Below are 23,885 nucleotides of genomic sequence, written 5' to 3' on the forward strand. Positions count from 1 at the left end.
AGCTGTTAGAAGAATTGCAAAACATTATAACAACAACAACAATAACATAAAGACAGCAAAGATGTAAAAAGACATGGAAAAACAAGTAAAAAAAAGGAGGCTTGGATCTCAGTGGACAGACGATGACCGATTCAAAGAAAGTGGGGAGGGGTATGCTGAAATCCTGAGGTAAATCTGGGGTACTTTGAAAGATATTCCCTATTTCCAAGAACCCCCTAATACCAGAAGATGGCTTGAAACAAGCCTTCTGGTCACAGTCAGCTCAGCAGGCTAAGGGGGTCGGTGGCGCATCCACAGAAGTAAATACAGCAAGCAAGGTAAGGAGGATCAGGAGGAAAGAACTACCGCGGTGGCCGTCAGATTGGAGGAAGCCAGTTTACATGCCAAAAAAGGAGAGTGAGCAAACCACTACACAATAGCCTTAATTTCACAGCCTAGAAAAAAAACATTTAAAATCATCCAATGCAGATTAAAGCCCTATTTGGAAAGGGAAATCCCCGTTGTTCAAGCTGATTTTAGAAAAGGTCATGAAACAAAAGAAATTACTGCTGATGCACACTGGATAAGTGAGAGAATCAAAGACAATAGGTGCCGTATGGATTAAAGGAAGGTCTTTGAGCATATCAAGCTGTGGAACAGGCTTGGGAAAGTGGGAATCCCAGAACACCTCATTGGCCTCATCCAGTGGCTAGGTAAGCCATCACAGAAGTGGGGAAAAACAAAACAGATCATCAGAGGGGTGAGACAAGACTGGGTGTCCTCTTCATGGGTTCATTCTATATGTTGCATATACATTAGGGAGGCTACATCAGAGCATAATTTTAAAATTTGCCCAGAAGGTCAGTAGAGTGAAGGGGTGCCATTCCGGGCCCAGGGCTCTCCTGGATCTCTTTAGGGGAGACCAATGCAGGGTAGTGGATCTGGAGCCTTCCCCTCTCCGGCCGTCCCAAAGGGCAGAGGCTGCAAATCTCCTGACATATGCCACTGGCAGAAGGGGAGATCCCAAACCTCAAAACTTGGCTGGGATTGAGGCACACTCACGGCAACCCCCACCCACCCGCCGCAGCAGAGGAGGTTGACCAGGCCACAGGTGACCAACCATCCAGATCCTCATATTTCCTTTCCCACCACAGAGCCCTGAAGGCCGCTACTCTTGTTGGCTGGTATTGGAAAATTCATCTGCCTCAGTGATCCCTGGCAAAGGAGGAATGAACTTGCAAGACGCTGAGAAGGTTAGGGCTGGGGCACAGGGACAGCTGCTTCCATTTCCCCTTGGAAAAATGGATCTTGCCAAAGCTTTGGCAGCTAAGGGCAGCCCTGGTTTCCCTCTGTGCCCATGGACATCGGCAGTCACACGCCTGTGTGATAAGTTGAGTCGACACAGTCTGTGTTGTGATTCAGGGTCAGCCTGTGGGTTCGGCAGTTGGGTCGGACGACTCAGAGGAGGAGGAGGAGGGGGGTGTTGAAGAGCTTGCTGAGGGGATTGGACAGCTTGATGAGAGCCCTCAGCCAGGCCCCTCTCATCTGGTCACGACGCAGACCCAGCTGTGTGAGCCTGACAGCGTGGATGAAGATGACCCACAGCTGGCCCTGTTCAAGGACGCCCGACGCAGGAGGCAGTCAATCAGGAGTAAACAGAGGAAGGCAATGGGGCTCCTCGGAAGGAGGCAGAGAGAAGCCACGCCCTGAACTGTATTTAAGGGGGAATGCGTGGGAGGGCTGGTTTGCTGAAGGCAACCGCTTGAAAAGCTCCTGTTTCTTGGTTCGTGTCTTGTTCTATTTGTTTTTGTAGCAATAAATTTGGCAGGCGTAATTCCAGCCTCTTGCCTTCTTGTAAAAGGGGTTGTCCCTGCCTTTTCTGCAGGGCCGGTAGCAGGCTGGTACAGAACAGTCTGTCCCTTGGAGCGCCATGGAGCGCCAGCATCCTCAGGTTGCCCCTGAGCCCTGGCACTTCTGCATCCTCCACCCCCCCACCCTCCGAACCCACTGATGGTAGTTCTGTGCCATGAGGACGCCACTTCCTGGCAGACACGGAGCACAGACCCTCCCCTGGGTCTCCATGCCAGGGATGCTGCCAGAGAGGGGCAAAGCACTGGAGAGCGCCGTTGGCAGAGGAAGAGTCCAGATGGAGTGCAATGTGGAAGGCTCACCTGATGGGGGGGGAGTTCCTCAGCTCTTGCAGAGTCTGGATCACCCCAGAGAACAGGCAGCAGCAGCCGGTTGAAATGCTAGCTCAGGAGTCTGCGGCTCCCACAGGCCCTAACCTGCCACCCGCAGCTCAAACAGGGCTAGGGCAGGGTGGGCAGGGCGGGACAGCTGCTCTGCCTTCCGTCAGTTCAGCATGGCGGGGGGGGGGGAACAGAGGGGCCATGATTACTACTTTCATCCTAAACCTAGGTTCTCCAAAATGAATCTTTCTGACGCCATAATAATGAAACAGGCAGGAGTCTCATACAACTGCCTATTCTGCAATTAGTCTGATACCACTTTAAAAAAACCTTTCATTAAGAAAGATTCAGACAAAATGCCAAATGTGTATTATCTGGCTTAAAATCCACACTTACTGCAGAATTTAATCCATTGCTGACTATTCAGAAGCAATAAAAATTGTTAGATGTTTTTGTGCCAGCCATGGCAGTTCCCCAAAAAGGTCATCAGATGGGAGCAAAGAGGCATCTTTGCTCCCACTGGTGGGTCAGGGGTCCCCGGCCCCTGCATCCCCATTGGAGAGAGTTAATTGGTAAGGGAGGGGCTGAGGACCCCCTATAAAAACTCTCTGCTCTCTTTGTTCTCTCTGCCTGCTTGCTCCCACTGGTGGGTCAGGGGTCCCCGGCCCCTGCAGCCCCATTGGAGAGAGTTAATTGGTAAGGGAGGGGCTGAGGACCTCCTATAAAAACTCTCTGCTCTCTTTGTTCTCTCTGCCTGCTTGCTTGCTTGCTGATCCATGAGTTCAATCCAGGCATGGATGCCTCCATGCCAGGGAACTCTTTCTATTTACTTTATCGTTAAATAAAGCTTTGACTGATTGCATCCCTGCATGCTGCCTTTTACTTGGAAGCACCTTAACGAACCATCGGTCTCGTGAGGCCATCTCACAAATTGGTAGCAGATAGAACGCAACGCTTCCAAGCCAGCAGGTACAAGCAAGATGCCTGGAGGTTCCAGCAAGAACCCATTTGAGACGGATGGCAGGAGATCCCCGATTGTGACAAGGAGTCTACAATCAAGGTCGGCAGCCCTGCATCCAGCCCCTGACGCAAGCTTTGCTCCAGGGACCCCTTCGCATGCCTCCCCACAGCTGTAAGCCACAGAGGGAAGCATGGAAGGCTTACAGTCCACCCAAGACTGCCCAGATGCAGCGGAAGCAGCCCGGGCCCAAGACAAGCGCCGCGTGGACCAGATGACTGAACAGGAACGTGAGGAGCTGCTCCTAACGCTCCTTGCAGCACAAAGGACGCCACAAGCCTCTCCACGAGGGATGCCAGCGCAGGGGGCCTCTGGACACCGGGTAAGTCCTTCCCCAGCGCCCACGAGGCCCCCTAACATGGCACTGGCCACCCTGGGAGACCCTGGAACCCCAGAGCTTTTGGCGCGAAATTTCCCGCCAAACTGTAATCTGCAGCTTCTGGGGCCAACCGGAAGCAAGATGGCGGCCCCCAGGACACCCACGTGGCTTGATAGGCCTCAGACAAGCCTTGAGGCCCAGCAATCGGTGGCATCCAGCCGAAGCGGCACAGAAACCCCCCGGTCCTCCACACCGGAAAGCCTCCAGGCCTATGATGGCATCGAAGCCTGCCCAGCTGAGACTGCTACAGCAGGGCTTGAAGCAGCCATCCAGGTCCTGGTTGCGGCCCTGGAAGCCAAAAGAACCGTGGCCTCGACATCAGGGGTAGCCAGCCTCCCTCGCTACCCCCAGGAGGCTCCTGAAGGAGCTCCGGGGCCTCCAACCATCTCCCTGGGGCCTAACTGCCAGGAGGCGTCTGGCCTGGAGCCTCCCAGCTACGTCCTGCAACCCCAGAGGGCCTCCAGTGAACCCCCGGGCCCTCCAGCCTACTTTTCGCCGCCGCCCAGACGCTCTGCTTGCCAGATGGTCTTCGGGGGGCCTCCGGATGAGGCCCCCTCCTCCAGCGCCGTCTTCAGCCGCCCCCAGGGTCTTCAGGACCAGCAATGGGCTTCTCCGGGCAATCCACGGCATCTCTGTGCCATCCCGGCCCCATCCTGCAACCTTCGCCGCCCGGTGAGTGTTCCAGTGCCGGGGGGGCTTCAGGAGGAATCTTCGGGGCTTCTGCGGCCTTCAGCCCCTCTTCAGGCCCAAATGCCGGCCTACAGGCCCAGGAAGGAAGCCATGACTCTGTCCTACCTCGCAGGGAGGCTCATTGAGGAAGATAGAAGGCACAGAGATGCAGGAGAATACGCCAGAGTCACCACCCAGCGAGCCAGCAGGAGGCACCACAACTCAGAGCAGGTTAATGCTCTACTTAAGTGTTTCATCTGTGGCTCTGAGGGGCATCTGAAGGACTGCCCCCATCACCTTCAAGGCCCCAAGCGTGGTCCCAATCAAGGAAGGGGCAAGGGGCAAGGAAGGGGGCGTGGCGGGAGCAAAGCTAGTGCCAAGGGCCATTTTGTGCATACTTGTCCTCTCACCCCCACCACAAAGGCTGATAGCCCCACTGACTTATGGTTACTGGACTCTGGAGCTTCATCTCACATTACCAATATGAAACAAGGGTTTAAAAGGTTAAAGAAAATTAACTCATCTGTCAAGGTGGCCAATGATGATAAGGCTTTGGTTGTTGGGGAGGGCACTGTCTCTGTACCCAGACTAGGAAATGTTGAAGGGGTATTGCATGCTCCCTCCATTGCCAACAACCTATTAAGCATTATCAAATTATGTGACGATGACAGGGTGGAAGTTTTATTTCGCAAAGGGGGAGGTCATGTCACCCGGAACCAGAGGGTCATTGGAAGTATTGCCATCATAAATGGTTTGCCATACTTCTCCCCCGAGAACCCAGCCACAGAGGACAGTCCACCGGGCGCCACCTCAGAAGGGGCCTGCGCACGGGGAGAGAGAAAGCCCCCACAGCCAGCCCTGTTCTGAACCAGCCCTCTTCTCGCACCCCTAATCAAAAGAAGAGTCTGGAAAGCGTCCAAGACCAAAAGGCTTCTGCCAAGTTTTAATTACACTGTTACAAGAATACAAGAGCTTGACTTCTCAAACGGAAAAGTTGCTTTCAGCAACCAGCCCCTCCCCAAACACTTCTTTTATAGAGAGCTCAGGGCGTGGTCTCCCTGTGCCTCCTCCCGAGGAGTCCCATAGCCTTTCTTTGTTTGTCCCTGCTCGTCTGCCTCCTGCGTCGGGCGTCCTTGAACAGGGCCAGCTGTGGGTCATCATCCTCCGCACTCTCGGGCTCACACAGCTGAGAAGAGGTTCCCGGCTGAGGACTCTGCAAAGTCTCCAAATCATCATCAGCCGGTTCGTTTCCCTCCTCCCCCACATCTGAGTCCTCCGATACATCGGAGCCGGCTGTCGGACCCACAGGCTGGCCCTGAGTCACAACACTATCCCGCACCGCAGGGCCCTTCCCCCGGGTCTGCCGATCCGGATGCGGTCGGGATGGGAACTGTTCGTGAAACGCAGTCACCAACGCAGGGGCATGAACGGCGGTCGCGTCTTCCCATGTGAAGTCCTCCGGCCCGTACCCTTTCCACTCGATCAGGTACTGGAAGCGACCTTTCAGCCAGCGGGAATCCCTGATGCTGGCGACCTCGTACTCGGGGGTGCTGTCGCCATCACGAGGTCCTGATGGGGGAGGTTCCGCTTGGCGAAGTGGACAAGCCGGTTGTTCGGGGACCAACAAGGACCGATGGAAGACGGGGTGCACGCGCAGGGAACGTGGCAGAGTTAAACGATAGGCGACCGGGTTGATGACGGCCTCGACTGGGAACGGTCCAAGGTAACGGTGGTCCAGCTTCCTCGCCGGCCGAGTGGATGGTAGGTTCCTGGTAGACAGCCAGACCCGATCCCCCACCAATAATGGAGGCGTATCCCTTCTCGACCGATCGGCGAACCTCTTGTAGTCGGCCTTGGCCTTCTCCAGCTGCCGTCGCACCAACCGATGGATCGCCTGTAACTCCGCCATGAATTCGTTCGCTGCCGGCTCCGGTGAGTCCACGGGAGAAAGGGGGAAAAACCGAGGGTGATAACCCACATTGGCCAAGAACGGTGTCATCTGCGTGGAGGTGTGCTGCGAGTTGTTAAAGGCAAACTCGGCTATGGCCAAATAGTCCACCCAATTGTCCTGCTGCAGGTTAACGTAGCAGCGCAGATACTGCTCCAAAATGCCGATGACCTTCTCGGTACCCCCGTCGGTCTGAGGATGATGCGCGGACGAGAGGCAAACCTTAATGTCCAACGCCCGCATCAACTCCTGCCAGAAGCGGGCTGTAAACTGGGCCCCCCTATCGGAGACGACTCTATCGGGAAGGCCGTGCAGCCGGAACACCTGTTGGATGAACATGCGACTAGTGGCGCGAGCTGACGGTAAGCCGCGACAGGGGATGAAGTGCGCCATCTTGGTCAACATGTCCACCACCACAAACACTGTCGTGAAGCCGGAGGATGGGGGTAGATCCGTCAGAAAGTCCATGGACACAGCCCCCCAGGGTCTCTTGGGCGTTGGCAAAGGCTGCAGTAAACCAGGCGGGGCCCCTGTCGCTGACTTGGCCTGCCTGCATGGGACGCAGGAGGTGACATAAGACTGGACATCGTGTTGGACTCGGGGCCACCAGAATGTACGGGAGACCAGGTTCAGAGTCTTGAACAGGCCAAAATGCCCCGCAGCCGGGTTATCATGACATTGGCTGAGGACGAGTCCCCTGAGTGGCCCTCCTGGAACATAGAGCCGGTCACGATAATACAGGAGTCCATCCGTGACCGACCAAGGCGAATCTGGCCCCACCTCTTCCTTCCGCTGAGCCACCCACGCCTCCTGCTGCTGCGCCTCCCGGATCCGAGCCCGTATATCCACCAGCTCCCGCACCGCAGCAAAAGACTCGACGGGGATCACGGTCCTGGGCGGAAGCTTGTCTTCCACTCGGGTGTACTCGGGCTTCCTGGACAGAGCATCCGCTCTCTGGTTGTGCCCGCTTGGTATGTACCGCACCCGGAAGTCAAACCTCGCAAAGAAGAGGGACCACCGGATCTGGCGTTGGTTCAAATTCCGAGCGGTCTGCAGGCTTTCCAGATTCTTGTGGTCCGTCCGGACCTCGATTTGATGCCGCGCCCCCTCCAGATGATGCCTCCAAGCCTCGAACGCCGCCTTGATGGCCAGCAGCTCCTTCTCCCAGATGGTATAGTTGCGCTCCGAGGGATTCAATTTCCGTGAGTGATACGCGCAAGGGAAAAGGGTACCGTTGGGCGTCGCTGCCTGGAGTAACACGGCCCCAATGGCAATGTCGGAGGCGTCCGCCTCCACGACAAACGGCCGTTGCGGGTCAGGATGCTTCAAGATGGGCTCCTTCATGAAGGCGTCCTTCAAAGCTTGGAACGCCTGTTGTTCGGGGGCGTTCCACTGGAACCGAGTCTTCTTCTGCAGGAGCCGGGTGAGGGGGGCTGTCAAGGCAGCAAAGCCAGGGATGAATGTCCGATAGTAGTTGGCAAATCCAAGAAGTCGCTGAATATCCTTCACGCGACGCGGGGGTTGCCAACTCTGCAACGACTCAACTTTACTCGGTTCCATGGCGATGCCCTCAGGAGAAATGCGGTGACCCAAGAAATCAATGGTCACCTGGTAGAACTGGCACTTCTCCAACTTGGCAAACAGCCGATGTTTCCGGAGGCGCTGCAGGACCTGACGGAGATGCTGATGATGCGCTTCACGCGACGGGGAGTAAATCAGGATGTCGTCCAGGTAAATCACAACAAACTGGTCCAACAGATCCCGAAAGATGTCATTCATAAAATGCTGAAACACAGCGGGGGCGTTGGTCAGGCCAAACGGCATCACCGTGTACTCGAAATGTCCATAGCGAGTACCAAACGCCGTCTTCCACTCATCACCCGGCCGAACCCTGACGAGGTTGTAAGCTCCACGCAGGTCCAGTTTCGTGAAGATCTTAGCCTCCCGGAGTCGGTCCAAGAGCTCGGGGATGAGGGGCAGCGGGTAGCGGTTACGCACCGTGATAGCGTTGAGTTTCCGGTAGTCACAGCAAAGCCGTAACTCGCCCGACTTCTTTTTGACGAAGAGCACGGGCGCAGACACTGGCGAGGACGAGGGCCGGATGAAACCACGAGCCAAGTTCTTCGTCAGGAAGTCCCGCAATGCAGCCAACTCGGGCTCCGACATGGAGTACAAACGCCCCACTGGGAGAGGCGCATCAGGGACTAGGTCAATGGAGCAGTCGTAGGGCCTGTGCGGGGGTAATTGGTCCGCCTCTGACTCGCTGAACACGTCAGCAAAGTTGGACAGTTCGGGAGGCAAGGAAACCCCTGGGGAACCCTCCACCTGGCCGGCACAGATATGGCGGGTGTGGTCCACGCACTGCAAACTTGGGAAGGTGACCAAGTTCTGAGACCAATAGATCTGTGGATCATGCGCCCGGAGCCACGCCAGTCCCAAGACCACGGGGAAGTGCAGATCCGAAGTGACGTAGAACTGAATGGCCTCCACATGGGTACTGATGGCCATACACACGGGTTGCGTGGCGGCCGTGATAGGCCCGGACAGGAGCACTCGACCATCGATGGTCTCCACAAGCATGGGCGGATCCACTGGACACTGGGGAACAGCCCATTTGGCCACAAAGGCCGAATCCATAAAGTTAGTGGTAGCCCCAGAGTCAATTAAGGCATGGACCGGAATCCCCTCTGGCTTGCCAGGAAGGATCAGTCGTGCCTCCAAAATCAAATGCCGTGGAGGTTCACAGGCACCGTCGGAACAACGTCGCTCGGTGTGGATGTTGTGGGTCGCCCGATCTTTCACACCGTCTAGATCGGGCTCGGGCCATTTCCCGATAGCAAAGCAGGGGACTTTCTCGGGGCAGGCTTGGTCACTGACGCCCGCTGACGCTTCTTCGGGCAAGAAGCAGCCAAATGTCCAGGGTCCCCACAGTAAAAACACAACCCCTCCGATCGTCGTCTGTCCATTTCCGTCACTGATAGACGGGACCTGGCGGCACCCAGCTCCATTGGCTCCTCCCTCTGGACTGGGGGCTCACGCACAACAGGGGCGGCAGGGGTCTGTGGGGTGGCACGGCGACTCTTACGCTGCTGCAGCCGGGCATCGATCCGCAGACAAAGATGGATCAGCCCATTCAGGTCTGAGGGAATGTCCACGCGGGCCAGCTCATCCAACATCTCCTCTGACAAGCCATCCTGAAAGGCATCCACGAGCGCAGCCTCATTCCAGGCGGAATCCTGGCTAAGCAGCCGGAAATCGCTGATATAGGCCTGTAGAGGGCGCTGACCCTGCCTCAAAGCTTTCAGGCGTCGGGTGGCCGTCTGCGCCTTAATCGGGTCCTCGTACATGAGGCGCATATGGTCACAAAACCCCCCAAAGTTATCCAACAAAGGGCTAGGCTGTGCCAACAGAGGCGTGCCCCAACGAGCTGCATCTCCCGACAGAAGGCTCAATACGAATCCCACCTTATCTCGGTCAGTGGGGAAATCAGCTGCTCTCACGCTGATATAAAGCTGGCATTGTCCCAGGAAGGCAGGAAACAGTTCTGGTTTACCAGCAAATTTATCCGGCATAGCTATCTGACATTTCCTCCTGGGTGGGGGGGCAGCATGTACCTGAGCCTGCAGTTGTGCCACCTGAGTGGCCAGCAAGGTGAGTTGCTGGTTGAGCTGGGCATTCTCGGCAAGAAGCTGCTCCATCGTAGTATTAAGGGGTGGGTGGCTGAAAGCAAACTGTTCTGAACCAGCCCTCTTCTCGCACCCCTAATCAAAAGAAGAGTCTGGAAAGCGTCCAAGACCAAAAGGCTTCTGCCAAGTTTTAATTACACTGTTACAAGAATACAAGAGCTTGACTTCTCAAACGGAAAAGTTGCTTTCAGCAACCAGCCCCTCCCCAAACACTTCTTTTATAGAGAGCTCAGGGCGTGGTCTCCCTGTGCCTCCTCCCGAGGAGTCCCATAGCCTTTCTTTGTTTGTCCCTGCTCGTCTGCCTCCTGCGTCGGGCGTCCTTGAACAGGGCCAGCTGTGGGTCATCATCCTCCGCACTCTCGGGCTCACACAGCTGAGAAGAGGTTCCCGGCTGAGGACTCTGCAAAGTCTCCAAATCATCATCAGCCGGTTCGTTTCCCTCCTCCCCCACATCTGAGTCCTCCGATACATCGGAGCCGGCTGTCGGACCCACAGGCTGGCCCTGAGTCACAACAAGCCCCAAGGCTGTCTAAGGAGCGCAAGGCCGAAGTGGTTGCACCCAAGCCACCTCAGCCAGCCCCTCGGCTTTCCGAGGGCAGTGTGGACAAGAAACCCGAACCTCAGCAGTCACCTAAAGCACCGCTCAAGGCAACCAGTGCCAAGAGGGTATCAGTGGGGAAGCCGCTCCACGATAAGTGTGCCCATCTCTTACACCGAAGATTAGGTCATGCGAGCTTCCCTGTGGTTAAAAAGATGGGAGAGTTTGCTGAGGGAGTCCAGCTCAAGGATTGTGAGGTGTTCCTGGACTGTGCCATCTGTAAGAGGACAAAGAGGAAGGCTGCCCCCATCCCTAAGGTGTCACTGCGTAAGACCCAATACCCGTACCAACTAGTACATGTTGATTTGGTTGGGCCATTCACACCATCACTAGGGAAAAGACAGTATTTTCTCACTGCCGTTGACGATTTTTCACGGTACGGCCATGTGTATACCCTCACAGAAAAATCCGAAGCTTTTGACGCCATAAGATCACTGTACAACTTTGTAGAGATCCAGTATAAGACCAAGATCGCACAACTGCAGAGCGACCGCGGGGCTGAGTTCATGTCCCGAAAATTCCAGGACTGGGTAAGGCGTAAGGGCATCCGCCATTTTCTTACAGCGCCCTTCACTCCTGCTCAGAATGGCGTGGCAGAGAAAAGAAATGGAATCCTGCAAACTATGATGCGTAGTCTGATTGCGGACGCTGGGGTCGCAGAATCATACTGGGCAGAGGCGGTGCACTACGCCAATTACACCTTAAACCACACCTGGAGCAGCGTTGTGGACCAGACCCCATATTTCCTAGTCCACGGTAGGAAGCCAAGTCTGGGACACTTGCGTGTGTTTGGCTCCTACGCTTGGGTGCACATCCCCAAGCAGCTGCGGAAGAAGGGGAGATCTGTGTCCCAAAAACTAAGGTTCTTGGGCTATGCTCCTGGCTCCAAGGCCTACCGGTTCCTGGGAGAGGGGGGCAGGACTGTGACTTCCCAATCTGCCTCCTTCGAAGAGGACTCCAATTGGACCCAGATCCATTCAAATGATCTGAGCCCATATGTCAACCGACCCAGCAAAGACACACCAACCACAACATCACCTGAGACGACCACATACCACGCCACCGACGAAAGTAAGGAACAAGACGAAGATGTCATCCTACCTGGTTCAGATGGGGAGGATGAGCCGTCCAGTCCCAAGGGGGAAGACACGCCGTCTTCACCCCCAGCGACGCCTCAAAGACCCATGATGCCCAGCACCTGGGACCGAGGGTCTACACGTCCCAATTATGAAATGCCAGCGGACGTGGAACCCGCAGAAGAAAAGGACGGTGAGTGGCAGAAGGTCAGGAGATCAAAGCGGTCCAACAAAGGGATCCCGCCAAAGAGAATCGACATTGGGCACATCGCGTCCATCAACAGTGTTGTGGTCACCCCAAAATCCTTCTCTGACATCCAGGAGCTGCCCATCGAAGAACAGGAGAAATGGCAGCTCGCGATGGAGAAGGAGATGGCGAGCCTGAAAAAACTCAAGGTCTTCACCCCCCAGCAACCACCAAAGGAGAGGAAAGTCATTGGCACAAGGTGGGTTTTCAAGGCTAAACCACTTGCCAATGGCCTCTACCTGTATAAGGCCCGTTTGGTAGCTCAGGGGTTCGCCCAGCATTACATGGAAAACTACGGGGAGACCTACTCTCCAACCGTCTGGGCAGAGAGCGACAAGGCCGCCCTTGTAACTGCAGCCGCTCTGGGGGAGGAAGTCTTCCAGTTCAACATCCAGACGGCTTACCTCCACGCCAACTTGGACCGGCAAATCTACGTGAGGGCCCCTCCTGGCTACCAGCAGGAAAGGGGAAATACATGGCTGCTCCGAAAAAGGTTATATGGCCTCAAGCAGTCGGGGAAACTATGGTACGACTGCCTTAGAAAAAGTTTAGAACGAGTTGGTTTCAGTGCATCCCATGCAGATGAATGTGTTTCCACACGCAACTCCAAGGGTACCACAGAAAGGGTGTTAGTTTATGTGGACGACCTCCTATATGTAGGGCCTGACAAGGAAGGGTGTGATGAATTTGCCAAGGCCCTGGGGGAAAAGTTTACCCTGAAGTCTTTGGGGCGGGTTGACAGGTACTTGGGTGTGCACATCCTGGCCACTAAGGAGGGGTTCGCCCTATCTCAGAAAGAAAAGATTGAGGCGTTATTGGCCAAATGCAAAATGGCAGAATCTAACCCAATGCGTAGCCCGATACAAAGTGACTATTACAATCACACTCACAAGGACGGTCCTGAGTTCACAGATAATACGCTTTACAGATCTGTGATCGGCTCCTTGCTATATATCAGCAATTGGAGCAGGCCTGACATAGCTTTAGCTGTGAATCTACTGTAAAGGCATGTGGAATACCCAAGGGAATTCCACTGGACTGCTGTTAAGAGGGTACTTAGGTACCTCAGGGGCACGACCGATGCTCTCCTTGTGCTGGAGCCAGAGAAGGGGAAGACGGCCCAGCTCTCCGCTTACTCGGACGCAGACTGGGCTGGTGACACCAAGAGTAGATGGAGCACCTCTGGTTTCCTTATATTGCTAAATGGCTGTCCTGTCCATTGGCATGTTAGGCAGCAAAAATTTGTTTCTTGCTCCACGGCCGAGGCGGAATATGCCAGCCTGTCAGACACGGCCAATGACTTGATTTGGTTCGATGCTCTGATAACGAGCATCTGGGCACCTCCTCCTCTGCCCATCCAAATTCAAGAGGATAATACGGCTGCAATTGCAATTTTGGGGGCATATGCAGTGGGCTCTAGGTCCCGCCACATAGACATACGCTATAAAAATGTCAGGCAGCTTGCCAAAATGGGGTTTATACATGTTGAGCATTGTCATACAGCTGACCAGATAGCTGACCTGTTCACCAAACCTGTTCCCATTGACCGGCACAACCTTCTGTGTAAGCGTTTGTGTTTGGTCTTCTGAACGTGTATATGCATGTCTATGACACCTGCTCGCCCCCTCACATACATTCACTGGTCCCTGTCATTGGCTGGCAAGAAGGGGAATTGTTAGATGTTTTTGTGCCAGCCATGGCAGTTCCCCAAAAAGGTCATCAGATGGGAGCAAAGAGGCATCTTTGCTCCCACTGGTGGGTCAGGGGTCCCCGGCCCCTGCAGCCCCATTGGAGAGAGTTAATTGGTAAGGGAGGGGCTGAGGACCCCCTATAAAAACTCTCTGCTCTCTTTGTTCTCTCTGCCTGCTTGCTTGCTTGCTGATCCATGAGTTCAATCCAGGCATGGATGCCTCCATGCCAGGGAACTCTTTCTATTTACTTTATCGTTAAATAAAGCTTTGACTGATTGCATCCCTGCGTGCTGCGTTTTACTTGGAAGCAGCTTAACGAACCATCGGTCTCGTGAGGCCATCTCACAAAAATACTGAAAGTGTTAGTGTAACAGCTGAACTAAGGCCGTGTGATATACCCAGTGAATGTCTCCCAGTTTCTTTCATTCAACATTCTGCTCCCTATTTCTTTCCGTGTACATAGAAGAACACGATGCAAAGTCCTCCAGGTGTTGAAAATCAATTCAGAAATGAGCAATAACTTTCAGATTTTTACAGGTGAAGAGGTCAAAGTAGCCATGTAGGTGTCCATTTTCCCCCAGGTTCAGGAGCCTCACTCCACAGAGGAAGACACAATAGATCTGGGCAATTTTCTTCCACCTCTCTTTTTTAGGGAAATCTGTTGACAAAACAGTTCACCTGCAGCTCCAGAAGACCCTGGAAGTAGTGGATTTTCTGGTTCTGTTCTGGGTTTAAGACTGGGATAAGATGCCAAGATGGCTTTGATCTCTCTTGTGGATGACCTTCTGGCAGGCTTGGGATGGGGGCTGTTCACCCAACCTGACACTCGGGTTTCTCAGTGGCCTTCAACCCCATCACCCGTGGTATCCGTCTGCACCACCTGCGGATGGGAGGAGCTCCATTAGAGTTCTTCTCTCCGGCTGCTTCCCATCAGCACTGGTGGGGGACAAGAGCTTGATCAGAGCCCCCCCACCCCACGCTCGACTTTCTTTCCATTCCGCCTCAACAGCTACATGAAGCTGCTTGGCCAGGTCCTCTGCGGACGGGGGGGGGACCCTCCATTTGCCAATACCTGGTTGCACAGCTCCACCTGGGCAACCAACAAATGCCAGCAAGATCCTTTTCCAGTGCTTGTACAACAAGCTTCAGTTCAGCCCTGGAAAGACTCCCCCCCTCCCTATTTCTTTACATTCTCCATATTTAACTTTGCCTGGTGTGGCACTTCTCCAGTCAGGGACGGTAGGCATTCCTAGCGCCTGCTTGAAGGGCCGGAGGTGGGGGGAGACTTTATGCACCAGTTCTGCTTATTCCAGCAGCAGGACGCCGGGCTCCCAGTGACTTGCTCACCTCCCGTGGGGACTGCTGTCCTGTGCCCCACAGGGGCTGCCTCGAGGCCCAGTCAGAACGCAGCTGCAGGGGCAGCGTTTTTCATTTCGCCCATTACGCCCACTACTGCCCTGGAAGTGGCACTGGCTACCAGTAAGCCTTTGGGGGAAATGAAAGTGTGGCTTATCCCCTACGAAGCCCTGTGGTGTTCATAGAGCCCTAGGCGGCACAGGGCCAAGCTACTTCCCCATCGTCTCTGCTTGGCCCTGAGAGCTGGCAGGAAGGAGAGGCCCCAGGTCCTTCTCATCAAGCCATCTCCTCCTGTTGGCTCCAGAGTTGCGGCTTCCTTGGGGCAGCATCTCCCTCGGGAACAGCATGCCGGTGGAGCTGCAGACGGGGGGGGGGAGGGGGGGCTTGGCACATAAGAATGGGAGAGAATGTGCAACTGCCCTTCCCTTCAACCAAAAAGTGAGCCCCCTCAGCCCTCGGGGTGCTTTCATGTCAATGGGGCTTTGGGCTTTGGAGTGCTCTGGTGAATATCGGGCAAGGCCTATCTTTAGAGTTCCTGTCTCTTCTTGGTTCTTATTCTAATGCTCAGCTGTTGGTTTTGTAGGCATAGATATTTATTCTGAAAAACCCATTTGCTCAAATCTACATCTCAGAGTTGTGCAGATGGTGGTGATTTTGAGTCTGCTCATAGTAAATAAATGAATATGGTAGGGCCAGCTCAGCTCTACTCCTGCAGAGTTTTGGCCCTAGGACACAAAGCTCCAGGGTTTGCACACCCAGCCCTGACCGACTGCTACACCTTCATGCCCCAAATGCCATCTGCTCCTACCATCCTACCCTGCCCTCAATGCGACAAGCCTTCACACGTTTGCAGAGCCTTAGGCTGGGGTGCAATGGCTCTCGAGGGTTTTCTAGCTCTGAGCAGAGAAGCTGGCCAGGTGAGCACCAATGGTGCCGGTACTGGGAGGCCGAGCCCAACCCCCTCCCCGTGCCAGCCCCTCCAGGGACCCTGGAGCCCCCCTCTCATCGCCTGCTGCTTGCTGGTTGCATTCAGACAAAAGGGCCCTCAGAAGAGGAATGTAAGCCACAGAGAAACACCCCCATCCCGTCACTCACCATGACCAGCTGTCGCTGCATGACTGTCGCTGCAGGGAGGGTGATTTTGGGGTACCAAATAGGCAACATCACGCACTCCAGATTTTCCACTGCCACTCTAAGGTGGCTCCCCTGAACCATGTCCCAGGTCAATCATTCCCAACTTTCCTTGGTGGGTCGATGCACAGGGTGCTTATTTATCCCCTTCACTTAAGGGTTGTGAAGATCCAGAAGCAGGGAAGGCCTACAAATCTCTGCTGTTTGATGGGAGCGGAAAAGGAGATGGGACAATTTTTCGGAGGAAAAAAAAATCAGTGGGGCTGGCAGAACGTGAGTTCAGCCTTCCAGACCCACTCTAGACCCACAGCGGCCGTTTCCAGTGTCCACTGTGGGCCTTGAAACAGGAGAGCAAAAAGCCGGCTTTATTCCACCCCACGGAGAACTCATGGGGGGCAGCGGGTCAGGGAAAGAGACTGAGCAGGGCCCTGCTTCAGGGAAGGGAGGCTGGCGTGGGGGGAATTACGGACGCGCCTGAAGCGACTGGCGCGCCTTTCGAGTCCAAGGGCGGAGCCGGACGGACAGACGGACGGATGGATGCGGTTAGCGGCCGCTTCGGCTTCGCCCGTCCATCCGCCTGTACTTTAGGCCGGGGGGGGAGGGCGTTTTACGGAGCGGGGGACAAAGAGAAGCACGCTGGGCGGGGCAAATGTGATTGGGGAGCGGGAGGCCCACGGAAAGCCGCGGAGGCGGGCAGAAAGCGCGAGTGGCCAAAAAAGTTTGAGACAGAAAAGGGGCGGAGGGAGAACGCCAGAAGGGAGGAGGAGAGGAGGGGGTCGAGGAGAGCCGGCGGCGGAAGCGCCCCCCCCCCCGGCTCCGGATTACTCTCGTCTGTCGGCGCCGTGGCGCTGATCGCACCCGTTCCCTCGCCCTTCCCCGAATGGGTGAACTGGGCAGCCGCGGGAAGGGCAGGGATCGGGCTTAGACCTCCGACTCTTTCTCGGTAAGGCAGCCACGGAAAAGTTTGGAGACGCCGAAGGATCCGCGGGCTGAGGGGCTGAGGCGGGGACGCCCCTCCCCCCAATTCGGAGCGGCTGGTGATCGAGCGCGCAGGGGGGGGGGCTCCCGAGTCGGTGGGACAGCCGGCCGCGAAGACCTTCCACAAGGTGTGCGGAGATTGGCGGGCTGAGGCTGCTCCAGAGAGGCGCTCTGCACGTTCTCCGGAGGCGCTGGGTTTGGTTACGCGTTCAGAGCTCTCGCATTCCAACGAGTCCCACGCGGGGCTGGGTTTGGCGGCTGGTGGGCGCAGGCGTCCAGCCCGGCTGCGAAGTCGGCCTCATCCCTGCTGGAGTCCGGTAGCGAACGGCCGAAAGGCAGGCAGAAGTAGTCCGATGGATGCGGGGGACGGGGCCCTGGTGTGGTGGGTTGCCAAGCTTGCTTGGGCAAGCTGTAGGCGGCTGAGAAGTCTGCACAACCGTAAGCCTTCCCCGCCCTCACCTATACTGGGGTCAAACCCCACCAATTAAAAACCTGGGGGCTACATTCCGACAAATTCCAGGGTTGACTGCTTTCTGCTCTCTTGATTTTGCCTGAAAATGTCGCTGCCCAGTGATGAGGGGCAAAATAATAATAATAATAATAATAATAATAATAATAATAATAATAATAATAATAATAATAATAATAATAATAATAATAATAAAGTTGGAAGGGACCTTGGAGGTCATCTAGTCCAACCCCCTGCTCAGGCACGAAACCTTATACCATTTCAGACAAATCGCTGTCCAGTCTCTTCTTAAAAACTTCCAGTGTTGGAGCATTCACCACTTCTGGAGGCAGGTTGTTCCACTGGTTGATTGTTCTAACTGTCAGGAAGTTTCTCCTGACAGTTGCTTCTCTCCTTGACTAGTTTCCAACCGTTGCTTCTTGTCCTGCTTTCAGGTGCTTTGGAGAATAGCTTGGCTCCATCTTCTTTGTGGTAGCCCCTGAGATATTGGAACACTGCTATCATGTCACCCCTCACCCTTCTCTTCATTAAACTACACATACCCAATTCCAGCAACCGTTCCCTATATGTTTTAGCCTCCAGCCCCCTAATCATCTTTGTTGCTCTTCTCTGTACCCTTTCTAGAATCTCGACATCTTTTTTACATCGTGGTGACCAAAACTGGATGCAGGATTCCAGGTGTGGCCTTACCAAAGCATTGTAAAGTGGTATTAGTACTTCACTTGATCTTGATTCTATCCCTCTGTTAATGCAGCCTAGCACTGTGTTGGCTTTTTTGGCAGCTGCAGCACACTGCTGGCTCATATTGAAGTGATTGTCTACTAAGACTCCGAGATCCCTCTCACAGTTACTACTATTGAACAAGGTACCACCTATACTATACCTATGCATTTGATTTTTCCTGCCTAAGTGTAGAACCTTACTTTTTTCACCATTGAATTTCATTTTGTTAGATAGTGCCCAGTGTTCGAGTCTGTCCAGATCCTTCTGTATCTTAAGCCTATCTTCTGGAGTATTGGCTATTCCTGCCAGCTTGGTGTCGTCTGCAAATTTGATGAGTTCAACATCTATCCCCTCATCCAAATCATTAATGAAGATATTGAAGAGCACTGGGCCCAGAACAGAGCCCTGGGGCACCCTACTACACACTTCCTTCCATGTAGATGTGGTTCCATTGAGGACCACACGCTGAGTACGGCCTGTCAGCCAGCTACGAATCCATCTGGTGGTGATGCTATCTAACCCACATTTTTCTATCTTATCAAGTAGTAGGTTGTGATCTACTTTATCAAATGCCTTACTGAAGTCCAAGTAAATTATATCTACAGCATTCCTCTGGTCCACTAGTTTTGTCACTTGGTCAGAGAATGTAATAAGATTTGTCTGGCATGATCTGTTTTTGACAAACCCATGTTGACTTTTAGTGATGACTTTGTTTGCATCAAGGTGTTTGCTGATTTGTTGTTTGATTATCTTTTCCAGAATCTTCCCAGGTATTGAGGTCAGGCTGATAGGTCTGTAGTTTCCTGGATCTATTTTTTCCCCTTTTTGAAGATGGGAACTATTCCTCTGGTAGTTCCCCAGTGCTCCAGGACCTTTGAAAAATATAGTTCAGTGGTTCTGAGATCACGTCTGCCAGTTCCTTGAGAACCTTGGGGTGTAATCCATCTGGTCCTGGTGATTTGAACTCGTCTAGGCTGGACAGGTGCTCACTTACCATTTTCTTGCCTATCTTAACTTGCGTTTCTATTCTGTTTTTTATGGCACTGGTTTGGGTAGGTTGGACTGTTTTTTCCCTTTGTGTAAAGACAGATGCAAAAAACGAATTAAATAGTTCTGCTTTCTCCCTATTGCTTGTCACCTTCTTGCCACTTTCACCCACTAATGGACCAATCATTTCCTTAACTTTTTTCTTGTTTTTTATATGTTGAAAGAAGCATTTTTTGTTATTTTTGACTTAGCCTTAGTTCATTTTGAGCCTTAGCTTTCCTCACTTCATCTTTGCAGGCACGGGCTATTTGGTGATATTCTGACTTAGTTATGTGCCCCTCTTTCCAATTCTTATACTTGTCCTTTTTGTCTTTCAATTTATCAGAGAGTTCTTTATGCAGTCATGCTGGTTTCTTTTGAGAGCTGTTATTTTTCTTCTTTGTTGGTATTGTACTAGACTGGGCCTTTATTATCTCACTTTTCAAAATTTCCCAAGCTTCTTGAGTTGTTTTCCCCTTTAGGATTCTCATCCATGGAATTCTTCCCATGGTCTCTCTAAGTTTATTGAAATTAGCTCTTTTAAAGTCCAAGACTCTAGTTTGGCTGTGTTCTATTGCTTGTGCCTCCAGAATGTTGAACTCCAATATTGCATGATCACTTCCCCCCAAGGTTCCTGTGGCTTCGACACCTTCTATCATTTCATCTCTGTTTGTGAGAATTAAATCCAATATGGCTAATCCCCTAGTTCCCTTCTCTACTTTTTGGGAGAGAAAGTTGTCTGCTAGGTTTGACAGGAATCTGTTTGATCTTCCACTTGGTGCAGAGTTTGTCTCCCAGTTGATATCAGGGTAATTAAAGTCCCCCATTACTATTGTGATGCGCTTCCTACATACCTTAGTTAGCTGACTAGCAAAAGTTCATCTATTTCCTCTGCTTGGTTGGGCAGCCTGTAGTATACACCTATGGCAATGTCATTTTTTCTCCCTTTTATATTGACCCAAATGCTTTCAAGTTTACAGTTTTCGTCATTGTTGTGCTCTATTTCTGTAGAGATAAAGTTATTTCTTAATAGTCAGAGTCCTGCTGCGTTCCGGTTGTCCCCGGGAGGTACTGCCATCTGTCCACTCCTGCCCCTTGTCCCATCCTGCCCCTTGGAAAAGAAGGCCCTGAATGCAGCTCCACAGTGGTGCTGCATTCGCAGAGCACCGTCTTAGGCATCCTGCACAGCTCAACCCCAAAGGCCTGAGCACGCTGTTCCGCCGGCTGTTGTTTTGGGGAGAAGGAGGGGGGGGGAATGGACACAGAGGGCCTTGAGACTGAGGAGGAACCTCCCCTACATTCAGCAGTTTGGCTTTGCTGCGGGGCCCCCACGAAATACTCCTCCAAGGACCCCCTTAGGGATCATGCCATTTGCCCCTGGTGAGGCAGGCATTCCCCACTGCTTCCCCCTCCCCCCAAAATCTGGGAGTGACCAGAGGGGCATCCAGGTGCCCCTCTGTCTTTTCTCCGGCCAGGTCACCTCGAGAATCAGGCCTCGGCTGTGCCTGGGCAGTGGGGGTGGGGAGTTCCAGGCAGGGGATCACAGGGTGAGGCCAGGGCAGGCCAGGAGGATCTGAACTGGTGGGGTGCTTTCTCCCAGCACCTGACCTCAGCCCAGGTGACCCCTGTAAGATGGGGACAGGTCCAAAAGGCAGCCGCGGAACTTCCTCCCCTGCAGGTGAGCCAGAGGACCGGCTCCCTGTGCGGGCCCTTGGGGGTGGAGGAGGAGGGGGGCACGCGCAAGGCCTTGGCAGGGCTCCCACTGAGGGCCCAGGGTCGGGCTCTGCCAAGCACAGAGGGTCTTCCACCACTGCTGTCTCTCTGTCTCCCGCCCCTCAAGGTGAAGGATGGGGAGCCTTCCCAGGTGGCAGCGGTGCTGCTGCTGCTGCTGTCGGCTGCCTTTGCTTTGGGTCGCGCTGGCCGTCTGCACCACGATTGGCTTCACTGTTCAGCTCCTGGGCATCTCCCTTCCGAAGAGGTAATAACGCCTCCCCCCCTCCCTCCAGTTCAGCCGTGGCCAGAGGCCCAACTGGGCGGGGGAGGGGAGGGGAGGGGGGGCTGGGTGCAGGGAGATTGCTAGGTTGAGTGGGCGGGAAGCCACCAGGCAGAAGGTGGCCAGGCAGCAGGGGGAGAGCCGGGAAGAGGGTCAACGCAGGATCGTATTCTGCCCTTGCGGGATCAGGCCTAGTTGGGTGGGAGACCCCCAGAGGGGAATCCCAAGGCCAAAATGGAAGTGGAAAATCTCCCCAGAGGAGACGCTGGCCAGCCCCTTTCACCCTCTGGCCGAGACTTCTCGAAAGCCACGGGAGGGGAGGTGTTGCCGTTGCCAGCTGCCTCATCCTTTTCCAAACTCTCCCAGCAGGGTGTCCTCACCTCCGCTGCTCCCCCCCACACACGCTCCAGTCCCCCCGGCAGAACCTTTGGGGCTGCGGGAGGAAGAGCCTGTCAGCCACCTCCTCTCCTGCCAGCCGCGGCAACACCTGGTCTTCCTGAAGACCCACAAGACCGCCAGCAGCACCCTCATCAACATCCTGCACCGCTTTGGGGACACCAGATCGCTGCGGTTTGCCCTGCCCGCCGGCTACCAGTTCAGCTACCCCAGGCTCTTCCAGGCGCGGCACGTGAAAGGGTGGCGCCCCTCGGGGCCCCCATTCGACATCCTTTGCCACCACATGCGCTTCAACTTGCTTGAGGTGGGTGGGAGGAGTCGGAAGCAGCCAGGCTGGATTCGGGAGGGGGGAAGGAGGGGAGGGGGGCACACGTGGAGAGCGCTTGAGGCTCTCCCTCTAGGGGGCTTTTGTGAGCTGCTGCAAGCAGCCGGGAGCAGCCCCACTTCTGGCTTGGGTTGTGAGGCATCACATCTCCCAAGATGCTGCCGGCTGTGGCTCCTCCAGAGTGGGAATTAGCAGGGGAAGGCGTGGAGCAGGCGGAAAGGGCCGCCTAGGAAGGGGAATGGGTGCCGGGAGAGGGAGTGACCTGAGGGAAGAGGGCTGTGCCCAACGCTTCTTCCTTAGCTGATGGCCTGGGCTGCAACTTCCACCAAGGAGACAGGCCATCTTTTCCGTGGGCACCAGCTATGGTGGGCATCAGCGCTAACCTCCGCATATTCCCCTCCAGGTCCAGAAGGTGATGCCCACAGACAGTTTCTATTTCTCCATAGTGCGGGATCCAGCTTCCTTGGCTGAATCGGCTTTCTCCTATTACCGGGGTGTGGTCCCCGCCTTCCGCCGGGCTCGCTCACTGCAAGAGTTCCTGGCTTCTCCACAGAACTTCTACCGACCTGGTGAGCGTGGCAGCCACTATGCCCGCAACCTGCTTTGGTTTGACTTTGGCCTTGATCCGCCAACAAGCCCCGGCTTAGCCCCAATCCGTGCTGCCCTGCTGGGACTGGATCGCATTTTCCACCTTGTGCTGCTAACGGAATACATGGATGAGTCACTGATCCTGCTGCGCGACGCCCTCTGCTGGAGCTTTAAGGACGTGGTGGCTTTCCAGCACAACCTGCGCAATCCAGAGGCGGTTCACCAGCTGGGGGCTGCCGACGTAGCTCGGCTCCGCGCTTGGAATCACCTGGACTGGCACCTCTACACTCATTTCAATCGCACTTTCTGGGCACGTGTGAAACACTTTGGCACCGCCCGCATGGCTGGGGAAGTGGCCATTCTCCGAAAGCAGCGGGCAGAGCTTACGCGGCGTTGTTTACAAGGGGGGGGCCCACTGGAGCCAGGCCACATTGCTGATGAACGCATCCGCCCCTTCCAGTTTGGGCAGGTGCCAATCCTGGGTTATGCCCTACAACCCAGCTTGGCATCCGGCCTGCAGGCCGTGTGTCAGCAGCTGGTCACTCCTGAGCTGCAGTACAAGGACCTCCTGGATGCCAAGCAGTTTCCCCACCCCTACAAGGGGGGCGATCTCAGACAGGGAGGGGAAGCACCTCACAACAGCTCTTGGCAGAAACCATCTGACTGAAGGTCCCCCGTGCTCTGCCGGACACCCCCATCCACGCAGGATGCAACGGGCAGAGGGGCCCTAGGAGAGCTGCAGGGATGTGCAACGCCAGAGGAATGAAGAGATTCCCGTGTTTTGAGAGGCAAAAGGCTGTCGATTGTTTTAAACACCTTGGGATTGTTTAAGACTCGGAGAAACAAACAGGGCAACGTGCCCACTCTGACACCAGGCAGCTTGACGAGAGGAGCTTCCATAATTGGATTTCTTATGACTGGGCCAGGGAGAGCATGAACACCCCCTCCCCCCCTTGGCCCTTTGCTCAGTGTTTTTCCCCCTCCCACCCTAACAAAGCATCCTCCAAGGCCTGGAGGACCAGCATTCTTGGGCGGGGGGGGGGAGGCGAAAGGGCTGGGGTGCAAACAACCCCTGGACTGTCTCACCAAAGTGCTCCTGCTGTCTGGCCACGGAGCGCCTCCCTCTCCGGCCACTGTCTCGCCCCAGATGCAGTGGGGCTTGTACCCGGAAGACCAGGGAAGCTGGAGCCGCCGTGGGGCTTCCCGGCTCTTCTCTCCACGTCCTTCTCTGCGTGGGGAGAGGAGGCTGCACTACAGAGTTCCCAGGCAGAGAGGCTCTGGCGGCCGTGCGGACGGCTCACGGACATGGGCAGTAGGGCCATATTTGGGGAACCTGTGCCCAGGGTTGGAGTTGGACCCCACAGTGGAGGATCTGTGGAGACGTTGCTGGCAAACGCTGGGAGAGAATGAAGCTGCCCTG

At 54.8% G+C, this 23,885-nt stretch overlaps 1 protein-coding gene across 1 annotated transcript; it reads left to right on the forward strand.

Annotated features, from left to right (window-relative positions):
• Positions 1-21,010: 21,010 nt before the first annotated feature.
• Positions 21,011-23,245, forward strand: GAL3ST4 (galactose-3-O-sulfotransferase 4; the record flags this gene model as incomplete). The annotated part of the gene is made up of 3 exons (XM_083378597.1): positions 21,011-21,141; positions 21,523-21,856; positions 22,281-23,245. 3 exons carry the CDS (start codon positions 21,011-21,013, stop codon positions 23,130-23,132), a joined length of 1,317 nt encoding a protein of 438 aa, XP_083234723.1. The 3' UTR covers positions 23,133-23,245.
• Positions 23,246-23,885: the final 640 nt, after the last annotated feature.

The sequence above is a fragment of the Vipera ursinii genome (assembly GCF_947247035.1).
Source record: "Vipera ursinii genome assembly, chromosome: Z".
In the NCBI taxonomy this organism is placed as follows: domain Eukaryota; kingdom Metazoa; phylum Chordata; class Lepidosauria; order Squamata; family Viperidae; genus Vipera; species Vipera ursinii.